Raw genomic sequence first — 12,066 nt, 5'->3', positions numbered from 1 at the left:
GGTAATAAGCTGATGGAAAGTAGGTTTAGGTTAGAGATCAGAAGGCAGTTTTTTAGTTAGGGTGGCCAAAGTCTCGAACCAGCTTCCAGGGAAGTGGTCCTCACCCCTACCTTGGGCAAATTAAAGAGGAGGTTGGATGATCACCTGTCGGATCTTACGAACCCGGCATTCATTCCTGCCTGTGGCAGGGGGTCAGGCTAGATGATCTGTTCAGGTCCCTCCTGACCCTAGCTACTATGAAACAAGTCCAAATTCTGCCTGGTTGTGTGCATTTAGTGAAACTTGAAGGAATTTACGCTATATTTTTTCTTTCTTTTTTTTTCTGGTAGGTCCCTTTGGTGTCTTCAACAAGTGAGGGCTACACAGCATCCCAGCCCATGTATCAGCCTTCTCATACAACAGAGCAGCGGCCACAGAAAGAATCAATTGACCAGCTTCAGGCAAGTTGCATGATTTCATCTTGCTTTGGAAACCCTGAACTAGCTCAGTCTTGAGGTCTGGAAAAGGCTAGTGTTTATCCCTTTCGAAGACAGTTTCATAATTTTAAAATACTAATTTAGGTATCAAATGACAGGGGCTCTTCATTTGACCCTGTTTATGGCTTCAGTCATTTTTGGTCAGGTATTGATATTAAACTGGGTTATCTGTTAGCTGAAGGATAGTAATTGTTGTCAGTCTACCACCTTGTGGAAAAATGAATCTAGCTCATGAACATGTATGCTTTGAAGAAGGAAGAACATGTTATTGACCTTGTCTAGTGCATGTCAGATGAGCTTGCTTTTAATTTTGTTCAGCCTCTTTTGTCCTTGTGTGTTATAGATATTGGTAATAGCTCAGTTAAAGTAGGAGTCATCTGTTTATCAGTTCAAGCATTTTTCAGACCCCACCTATAATTTGTACCAGGGTAATGTGACATTATCAAATGCTTTGTATCTATAGTAGTCAAGAGTTGCTAAGATGCACTTTATTTCCATTGATAGGCTTCAATGTCTTTAAGTACAGACCAGACACCAGCATCTTCATCACTTCCCACTGTATCCCAGCCTCAAGTATTCCAGACTGGGTCTAGCAAACCTTTGCATAGCAGTGGAATTAATGTTAATGCAGCTCCATTCCAATCCATGCAAACAGTAAGTACCAAAACTTAATACTGAATCCATTTGCTCTTGGTTAAAACATCTTTTGGTTGCCGTTATGACTGGAATTGGTTATGTAATTGCTTCATCATACTTGGTACACTGGGTCTTTCTTATATGAGGGTTGTATTCCAAAAAAACCTCACATAAAGGGAATCCATTATTACATGTAATTAATAGGGATACATACCAGCCTCACTCTACTGTCTGCCCCACCCCCAACCCATGACAAATTCAAACAGTAATCATGCAATACAATACGTGCTGCGCAGAGAGGCTGCAAGCTCTACGCTGCAAGCAGCAGCACATGCAGGGGGTGCGCCGCCAGGGCAGTACGGGGCGGGCTTGAGAGGCACCAAGGGGAGGGAAGCAGGGTGGCAGGGAATGCCAGGTGCTTGCCACTCCTGGCTGTGCCCTGCTTCCTTTCCCTGCATGCCTCTCCAGCCCAGCAAGGACGACTCAGTGTGGCTGGCAACAGTGGAGCTGCACAGAGAAGCTACAAGCTCCCTGCTGCGCACCAGGTCATGCCCGCTGGGCTGTAGAGGCACCCAGGGCAGGGAACAGAAGGGCCACATGGAGAAGATGCTCATTTCACGCTGACTTGGCAATGTGCCTGCTGCGCAAGCTGCTGCTTGTAGCATGGGACGAGCACCTTCTCCACCCAGCCCCGCTGTTCCCTGCCCCTGAACCTCCACAGCCCAGCGAGCATGACCCAGTGCAGCAGGGAGCTTATAGCCTCTCCATGCAATCCTGCTGTTTCCAGTTGTGCCAGGTCATGCCCACAGGGCTAGAGAGGCACCTGGAGCAGTGCAGCAGGGAATGGGTACCTCCTTGTCCTGTGCTGCCCTGGAGGCATGCCTCCTGTGCCTGCTGCTGTTTGAGTGGCACAGTCCTGTGCCACGGGAGGCACATGGCCAGGGCACTGGGGTGCAGGGTGCTGGGACCAGGGAGGGAGAGGAGCCAAGCCAGGCCCAGGTTTGGGGCCAGGGCCTACGGTGCCCATGCATCCACCCCTTTCCCTTGGAAGTGTGCAGCGGGAAGCTGGTCCTCCCCTGATGAGCCACTGGAGGCTCTGCCCAAGTACCCCCTGGCTGGGCAACATTCCCATCCCTGCCCCACTCCCTCCCTGCAGGGGACTTAATCCCCTTCTTTCCCTCCACTTAACTGCTGGAGCTGCCCTCGAGGCTACTTGGGGCCACGTGCATGTACTGTACGTGCACATGGTGTCCCCTGTCTCACCGCCTTCCTTCTACTTGCTCCCAGCTCCCTGCAGGCTGGAACTCTGCCAGCCTGCAGGGAGCTCATTGCCAGCTGACTTTGCATAAGATTGGATTTTTGTCGCACAATGCAAATTTCTGGCATAAATAAGGTTGTCACATATAGGTGAATTTGCCCAAAATACATTTGCAAAAGAGTCCTTAGTGTACCTGGTCTTTTATTACATGCACATGGTAAGTAAGAATTGTGGGGGTTTTTTAAAAAGGCAGAATTGGACCAGCCAGCTATTTTTTCTTTTCGGTTTGTTGTTTTGATTTTTTTTTTTTTTTTTCCTTTTAACGCTATAGGTGTTCAATATGAATGCACCTGTTCCTCCTGTCAATGAGCCAGAAACCCTTAAACAACAAAATCAGTACCAGGCCAGTTACAACCAGAGTTTCTCCAATCAGCCTCACCAAGTAGAACAATCAGAGCTACAGCAAGAACAGCTCCAGACAGGTAAACTTACTTTAGATAAAGCTGTTAGACAAAAAGTAAAGCGTTAAGTGGGAGATTATAATGTATCAAATACCTACTAAGGGTCTTCAGGCTCTAAACTGAAAAGTGTTTGTGTCTATGACTCTTAGCGACTTCTTGGGTAGAATCGGAAAGCATTTTAAGAATATGTGCACTTCTCTCAATGTATGCTGTGCCCTTAAAACTTTGCAGCAAATGTACTGAAATGCTAGTTCTATTATATTTATTGTTGGTAATACGCAGGTGCTTTAAAATTCATGTGTTTCCTTGAATTGTTCTGTATTTTGGTATATCCTCCTGGAAAGAGAGGGATTTACTTTATCCAAATGTTAGATATTCTTCAAGAAATAGGTCTCCCTTTCCCCCAAAAAGGAAGGCAGGCTTCATAGATTCTGTGAAAATTTTGTGTGCACATTGTGAGTCTGCATCATGATCTGATTATTTCCTTACTGATCTGTTATTCAGTACTTAGCCCAGCCAGTAAATGACATGCAGGTTCCTTTTGGGGAAACACTATTGAAGCAGTTCTGAGTTGAAAAGGTTAAGCTAGTTTAAACTGATGCAAAACGTTCATGCATCAGAAAGGTCATTACTTACACGCATGCTTTAGGCATTTATTATGAAAAGTACATTTAGCAGAAATCTAAACTGTAGATGGTCCTGTTTCAAGGAAAACAGTTTGTATACAGCATATACTTTACAAGGCACTCAAAGAAACAAAATACCCATGCAAATAAGGAGAAGGGCTTAGGTTGACATTGATTTATGGGAAGAGCTAGCTTTTTGAGGTGGTTGGATGTGGGGAAAGGAAGTGCATAGGATTATGTTGTGTGGAAAAAGAAGGGAGAATTGGATGTGAAGGAGATTTTTGATCCACACTTTATTTTCCTGTGTACATTAATAAGCTTTCTTTTCTGCCCAAATGACCTGAGATCTGAGGGCATCCTGGTGATAATGCAGGCTTAAATCCATACAAACCAGTAAATACAAATTCTAGGTCCATGCCTCTGCCTTATTAGTGGGAGGAGGTTTGTTTGAAGTTGGGACATGGCTGAAAAGGCCTGATGAGAAGGATGTGTAGAAAAGTATGTGATGGGACACAAGTCCAGTGTACTGTTAAGCTGTCTAATCAAGAATTCATGCGACTGTGCTGTAAGCTGGTCCCTCTACTGTCTTTATTCAGCAACAGAAGGTACCAGACTCCAATAAGTAACTTATTACATGCTAATGACCAAGTGTAACAACCTTTTGGGTTGTGGACTAAAATGACCCAGTTTGGGTCAGAGGAAGGCAAACATTAGGATCCAGTCACCACCGTTTCTTTGTGGATTGCTCCTGTGGCTGCTGCTTCTCTGCTTGGCAGCATGGGGAGAGCTCCTAATGCCAAAGCCCCTCACTGTGCAAAGCCTGACACCCCCCTTTCCTACAGAGGGGCTATGGCTACCTCCTCACCGCCCCCCCCCAGTGAAAACATACCTACTGCCTTTCCCTCCCCACAACATTAAATAAAAAAAAAAACCCTTAAAAGAAGTAAAAGAGCCTCCTTTCCCTCCTCAAATTGCCACTGAAGGATAATGTTAAAGAGATGGGCAGTGCTTAGTGTTGCCCTTTGGCAGTATCTCAGGATGGTGCCTGGCTGAGGAGGCCTGCTGGCTGGCTGGGTCCTTCTCCTGTCGTCTTGGTTGCCAAGATGACAGTACCTTGGTTAGGAACAACCTCCCAATCAGATGATTGTATGTCCCAGTCCCAGGACTGAACTGGCTTATGAGGCACATGACTTTTAACATGCCAGTGCAGGGGGAGCTTACAATCATAATCCTGGGTTCTCCCTGCACTGGCAAGTAGTAGTGACATGATTTGGATCTGATCCCTGATTACAGAATCATGCATCCTGCCATGCATATGTGGCAGGAAGCACGTTTATTAGGGTCAGGGAACAGGTCCTATTGCACCGTTAAATTAATGTCTGCTAAGGGCCTAACATAGGCTGCTAACATGCATTCAGATACTGTATTTATTCAAATATACGACCCCCCTCCGATAATTAGATTCTGTAAATGCATACATTCTAATATTATAAAAGCCTAAGCTTGATTCGCCCTCGAGACAGCCAGTCAGAGTGCACTGGACAGACAGTGGTGCGCTGCCATGACTGGGGGGCCAGAGGGGAGGGGGTCAAGGCCAGCAGGGCTGGCCTCACCCTCCTCCCCTGCTCCTTGCAGGCAGAGGGGGATGACAGGGACCGGAGCATGCTGGCTTTGCTCCCCCCGGTCTGCTCCTTGGAATCGGGCTGGCGCCCCACAACAGCTGGGAGGGATGGGAGGTGGCAGGGGACAGGGGAGGTAGGGGAGCAGGAAAGGGGGTTACTAGCAGCTGTGCCACACTGCTACCACGAATGCTGCAATGGTCGCGGGCCCTGGCACAAAGCAGTAGCGGGAGGCAGGGAGCAGTCCTGGTTCTGGTCTGAAGTAACATGGGGGGGAGCAGCCCAGGCCCCAGCCCTGGCCCGAGGCAGGTGGGGGAAGGAGCTCAGGCCTCTGTTCCCGCTCCATCCCCTGCAAGCCAGGTGCCACTCACACCTGGCTTGCAGGGGATGGGGACGGATTTGGCGCTCAGCTGATGTGGCCCCGTCCCCTGTGAGTGGCACTGGATGTAGCCCAGGCAATGCCTCTCGCAGAGGTTGCAGCCGTGCCAGCTGAGCCCAGCCCCGTCTCCATCCGCTGCAAGCAGCACCAGGCTCAGCACTGCTCTTGGGACAGGGCTGGACTCAGGTGGGGACGCGCCGCTTGCAGGAGATGGAGACATGAATAGGGATAGGCTCAGTGTTTAGTTGATGCAGTTCCATCCCCTGCAGGCAGGCATCAGGGGGCCTGCTTGCTCTTGGCCCCAGGTAGGAAAGCGGTGGGGGTGGAGGGGGAGCTGCAGCTAGGCAGGAGTGTGGGGCTGGGGCTGGCGGCAGCACACAGCCTGTACCCCAGGTGGAGGCCAGTGGGCTACAGCAGCACAGAGCTCTGGTGGGCAGGGTGTAGGGGTGTGGGGACCCCCCACACCCCCCCCCCATTGCGCACAGTTCTGGCTGGTAGCAGCAGCAGGCACTCCAGTCAGTGCTGCCCATAGGGTTGAGGGGTACAGTCCAGCTGGGCTGCCTCTCTTACCGCCATGCATGTGCAGCCCCTGTGCTTGCGTGGCACCAGAGCAGAGATGTGGGGTAGAAAATTTTCAGGAAAATCATGTTTTTCAGGTGATTCTCCCTAGGAAGTGTGGGAGAGAGTACATACCTGTTTTATTCATTTGTAAACAGGAGGGTAAATACATTCACCAAACCAAAAATCAAGTTACAAATTCACCCAATTGGCTGTGCAGGTCAAATCAAAACCAAAGCTAAAATTCTTATTAAATCTCAAACTGCAAGTGAAAGCATAACCAAAACTAAAACTGTGATTTTTGTTTCACGTTCAATTCAGCAAATGCACACAGCAGTGTCTCATTTCTTTTCTTGAGTTGGGGAAATTGGAAGTGTTTGCATAATATCTGTTATTTTTTTTAGTGCTTTTGGTTTCAAGTAGTCATAATAATGCCTAATCAGAAAAAATTAGTGTGTGGCATCATTATAGTGAAGTTCAAGCCACTGAAGGAACAAAGAAAGATGGTAAATGTAAATATTGGGGGCAGGAGTATGCTAACAACGCAACAAGAATGAAGATGCATTTAATAGTATTTAGAAACTGTCCTGAAAGAGTACAAGCCAAGAGAAAGCTAATACAACCAAGTGGTGGAATAACATCGTCTGAGAAAAGTCTACTTCAGGAATACTATGTAAGTAAACAAATGAATATGTTAAACAACACGCAGACTAGCATATTCTAGACTACCATCTATATTGTTTTAAAACATTATAATTTTAAAAGTTGTTAATGAAACTCTGGACTGTTAGTTAGTTAGTTATCCATTTAAAATATTTGTATCCTGCTTTTCTGTTTGTACTAAGCACCCAAAGTGCCTTAGGTTTAACAATACTTTAAAAAAATATATATAATAGATAAGTAGTTAACTATTTCAACCCAGCAGAATGAGCTTAGTTTGGCCTCGGCCAGAGTAATATACTTTCCTTTAGTTCTGCAGTTCCAAGGCAACTGAACAGCAAGTTGAGCAGCAGAGTGTTTTTTCTGGCAGGGGGTGGGGGCAAGCTCCCTGCCACTTCTCCTTCTGATGGATGAGACCAGACTAGAATAGGCTAAAATAAAAATCATTTCCCCCTTTTGTTGCAGGAACTTGGTAGCTTGAGTGAAATAGATCTGCAAAAAATGGAAAATGAAAATGTTGAGCTTCCATGTCTGGGGGAAGAAGCAGGGTCCTTGCTTTGAAGAGTGCTGTCACCAGATATGCGATCCGCCATGAGTAGCTGTTCAAGACACTCAAGCTTTTTATCAAGCTTTGTGGACAAAATGTCAAAAGAAGATCAGGAAAAAGCAGATGAGACATGAGCTCGAGCTATATTTGCAAGTGGTAAATCTCCATAACTGAAAATCAATACTGGAAGGAACATTACAAAGTAATTTGCCCATCGTATAAGTTACAGTTATCCCATTGTCTCTTGGAGAGTATGAAAGAGTTCAAAGAATGGCTATTCAAAGGATTGGTCAAGCACAGTCACTGACTCCGATGTCAGATTGATGGACTGATATACAAGGCTATCTTTTATTGAACATTGTTAGCAACACCTGAACCAATATTCCTGAAAGGAATTGTTACCAAATCTTCTCGTCATACAGGTGAATAAATAGCCAAATTACTGAGTGAAGATACTGAAAGTGCAGGTCCCTCCAGGGTACAAGCCCTTGAAACTGAAAACTGCATGGCAAATATTAAAGGCATAGTATCCTCATTTAATAGTATTTGGCTGTCTTGCTCATGGGTTGAATCTTTTGGCAAAGGACATGGTAAGTGTGAATACAATGAAGACAATATTGGCAAACTGCAAAGTGATTGTGAAGGTATTCAGTAATCATCATGTTGCTAATCAGACTTGGAAGAAATTACAGAAAGAGAAGCAGGCGAAGGAAAGTGCACTTTTATTGCCAGGAGAAACTAGGTGGGGCTCAGCTACAAAGTGTTTACATAGTTTGCCGTGCACAAAGAACTGTTTGCAGTGTGCTTCAATAGATGACACAGTATCCCAGATTATTCCTGTGAACATTCGGAAGCATATTCTCCACAGCTGTGTTCTGGGTTCAAATTCAAGGAACATTCAATTTCCTACCACCAGTTTCAGTGGCTATCAAGAAACTTGAAGGAGATGCACTAAGCTTTCAAATATTTCAGAGATATTCAGACAACTGAACGAAAATCTAATTAAGCTTTTGCCTTCCTCATCCCTATCCAAAAAAGTAGTAAAACAGATGTTTACTAAGAGATCTGAGTTTTGCTCTCATCCAGTTCATCTGGCAGCAAACATTTTGGATCTTCACTACAGAGAACAACATTTATCAGAAGATTAATTATCTATTGCTCTTGATACAATTATGGAAGTAGTTAAGAAGGTCCCCAACATGGACAACATAGCCGTGATGACAGACATTACCGAGTACTGCCCAAATGGAGAAAAGACGTCGCCTGGCAGGCAGCAGAGAATGTCTCCTCTCACATGGTGGAAGGGATACTGTAACACCCAACTGTTGTCCAGAATTGCTCTATGGATCCTAAGCATTCCACTAACACAACTTGTGAATGGAACTGGAAGGCTTTCAGCTCAATCAAGATAGAAAAGGGGACTAGACTAACAAAGGAATGCACCACTGAGCTTGTTTTTATTTCTCAAAATCTCTTGCTTCTGGAGAAACAGTGCGAAGCACAATTAATACAGAAGATGCAGTGTGACAATAAGTTGTCCTTGCCCATAGACTCATTGCTAAAACCATCCTTTAGTGAAAGAGAATGTGGTTCAGGTAGTTCTGAATCAGATTTGCCTCAATCTGATTCTGAAATGGAACTAATAAGTAGTGAAGGTGATTCTAAGGATAGTGACAGTGGAACTGGAGGCGCTGCAATGACCTCGGTGGAAGAGAGTTAAACTCCATTGAAGTAGATGAGGGGACAACCACAGCATATGATTGCACACTTCTTTGGATGTGCTAAAATTAGTGTGTCAACAGTTTTCAGTGCCTTCATTTTTTTTCTTAAATTTAAACAAGCAATGTAAGGGAAGTACATGCTATTGTGTATTGTCTTTACATTTTTACAAGTTTTCCAATAAAAATAATTTATTTCCACATAAAACTTTGCATTTGTTTGAGTATAACATTTAAACCACATTAAGTATGCTGTATCTAATTTTTTCGTAATCAGATATTTCAGTTCCAATACTTCTGACTATTGGGACATAAAATTAACATGGGGTACTTTTTTAGAGTTGTTTACTAAATATAAGCCAAATAAACATGCTAAATCAGATCACGTGCTATTTATGGCATTGGAAAATTTTCCAGAGAAAAAAATTTCAACCCCAACACTTGTATGGCACCGGAGGGAAGCACCATGTGCAGTAGCCCACTGCCTTCTCCGCGGAGTTGTACGACGTATGCAGCAGGGCATGGGGAAGGCAGTGGGGTACAGCACGTGGGGCTTCCTTCTGGTGCCACACAAGTGTGGGGGCTGCACGGCGGGGAGCACCAGCAATAGAGGTGATTGTCACTGTGATGTGCAGCACTGACCAGAGCCAGCACCCCGAGCACTCATTGCCTGTTGCTGCTGTGCCGTGTGGGGACGAGACTGGGGAGGTGGGGGTTTTCCCATCTTCCCTTACACCTAGTGTTCTGCATTTTCGGTTTTTACCAAATTTCACCAGTGAATTGCCTGATTTTTTTTTTCAAATTATTTGGGTTTTACTGATTTACACCCATTTTTCAGTTGACTCAATAATATTTTACCAGGTAAAGTAAAATCCCTGTCAACCAGCATGTGGGGAATGTGGGGGTGCGGTAAAGTAAAAGTGCCGGTTACCTGAGGCACAGGTTTCTGACAGGGGAGGGAGAAGTGGTGGTGGCCATGTGGCTGCCAGGGGAGGGTAGCTGGAGCCGCTGCCTGGGGATGCCGGGTTCCCAGCTGTGTGACCGTGGGAGGGGCTGCAGGAATGGCTCCCAGGGTGGACAGGTCCCAGCTGCACCCTGGCAGCTCTGGCTGCGGCCCTGCCCCAGGTGCTGGGAGCTGCAAGCCCTGCTGGGGGAGCAGGTTGGAGAGCCCAGCCTCACTCCCTGTGGTGGGCACTGCACCCAGCTGCTCTGCACAGGTCCACAGGGCTCCCAGCTCTGACCCCGGGTGGGGTGACGTGCTGGTGCCAGGGTTGGGTTCCCACCCCCACATCCGGCTGCGCACCACTCCCTCCTCCCCCCAGACACCAGGGCAGCCTGGCAGCAAGTGCTGCAGCAGCGGAGAGGGGTATGAACGCATCCAGGGAAGAAGGTGGTGGGGTCCAGTGCCATGTGCCAGGAAGAACTTAGTGCCACTGTGGGCCCCAGCCTGCAGTGGCAGCCTGCTCTCATCCTGCACACGGATCCAGGGCCATGCGCCCCCCAGGAAGAGCCTGGTGCAGTCCTCCCAGTGTGTGTGTAACAGCAAGAGCCATGCTCCCCCTGCCCTGCACCCACTGACACTTCCCCCTGCTTTGATTCCTGCCACAGCCCCAGGAACGGCTGATGGGCTGTGCCACACCCCTACCCCTTCCCTAGTTCCAGCCTTAGTCCCTCCCTGCCACAGAAACGTATTTTTATTTTCCCCGATATAAATTTATTTTTCCCTTTTCTTCCTTTTATCCAGATTTCAACCCCGTTTTTATGTTTGGAAGATGAACCCTGAAAAATTCCTGGAATTTTTTTAAATAAAACCTGAAAATGCAGAACAGTACTTGCACCCCACACACCCACACTATACGTCCACACAACCCCACATATACATGTACCACGAACATAACCTTATTGCCCCTCCACATAGCCATACCCCCTCACAAACCCCCTGTACCTTTCACCATACACACACATGCCCCCACACACAACGTACAAGACTAAAAATTTATGTTTGAGTCGCTATGCAATAGTCTCTATATACAGTACCTGAATACAAATCATGACAAAACTATTTTTTGTAATAAAATTAAAATACTTTCTGGTAGGTGTTTTGAGCTTTAGTGTATGATTTGGCTTTTTTCTGGTTCTAAGATGGGAACCACACTCTGCTAAAAGGAGTATTTCTGGAGGGCAAGGAGAGGGACTTCTGGTGGCAAAGGTTAGGGGTTAGGGGCAGGACTTTTGATCCCAAGATGGCGACCAGGGGGCAGGACTACCCATGCAGCCCTTGAAAACTCACCAAACCTTGTTAAGCGGCCTTCCACCTGAAATAATTGCCCACCTTTGCTCTAGATAGATAAGCAGCAAACACTACTTGATAGTACTTGAAGTAGTGTACGTTGCATTAGATTGGTATTCTTTTGAGTCTTTGGGGAACATGTTCTTGTTGATGCTTCCATTTTCGTTTCTTTATAGTGGTTGGCACCTACCACAGTTCCCCAGACCAGTCTCATCAAGTGGCAGGTAATCACCAGCAGCCTCCACAACAGAATACTGGATTCCCACGTAACAATCAGCCTTATTATAACAGCCGGGGAGTGTCTCGTGGTGGATCACGTGGTGCTAGAGGCTTAATGAATGGATACAGAGGACCGGCCAATGGGTTTCGAGGTAAATAAATAAGTACGTTTTTTGAGACTCCATCATTGTCCCCCTGCCAGTAGTACAGGATACTAAGGATCTTTAGCACCAAAATCCTATATCTTTTAATAGATTAGGCCCATGCAGCACTTGCCTGGTTTGCATGCAGTGTGGGCCTGGCGGTCTTGCAGCCCCCAGCCAGTTGGAAGTTGTACAGACCTGATTAAAATGATAATACCTTGCAAGATACCTACTTCTGTCATTTCCTGGTCATGATAATACATTTGTAAAATACCAAATGAAGTGTTAAGTATTTCAGTAATAACCCAAAAGGGCTGGGCATTTTACAAATGTAGGAAGTTCAGAGTTTTTCCCTGAGGAATTACAAGTGCACAAAAAGTAATAGTAGACCTACTCAGCACCGCAGCTTTCAATATGAACCCTAGAAGATTAGCTCTTTGATTTTTTTTTTTTTTTTTTTTTTTTTTTTTTTTGTG

At 46.1% G+C, this 12,066-nt stretch overlaps 1 protein-coding gene across 1 annotated transcript in view; it reads left to right on the top strand.

The window, feature by feature from the left end:
• Positions 1-12,066, top strand: part of CAPRIN1 (cell cycle associated protein 1) — a 57,351-nt gene that overhangs the window by 36,357 nt on the left and 8,928 nt on the right. The window contains exons 13-16 of the mRNA XM_019519410.1: positions 330-440; positions 981-1,130; positions 2,702-2,852; positions 11,405-11,599. Coding sequence (XP_019374955.1) covers positions 330-440; positions 981-1,130; positions 2,702-2,852; positions 11,405-11,599 — 607 coding nt within the window. The remainder of the gene's footprint in view (positions 1-329; positions 441-980; positions 1,131-2,701; positions 2,853-11,404; positions 11,600-12,066) is intronic.

Source organism: Gavialis gangeticus, unplaced genomic scaffold (genome assembly GCF_001723915.1).
Source record: "Gavialis gangeticus isolate Ggan-Ray unplaced genomic scaffold, GavGan_comp1, whole genome shotgun sequence".
Taxonomy (NCBI): domain Eukaryota; kingdom Metazoa; phylum Chordata; order Crocodylia; family Gavialidae; genus Gavialis; species Gavialis gangeticus.
The sequence above is the reverse complement of the archived record's forward strand: the minus strand, read 5'-3'. Positions and strand labels throughout refer to the sequence as shown.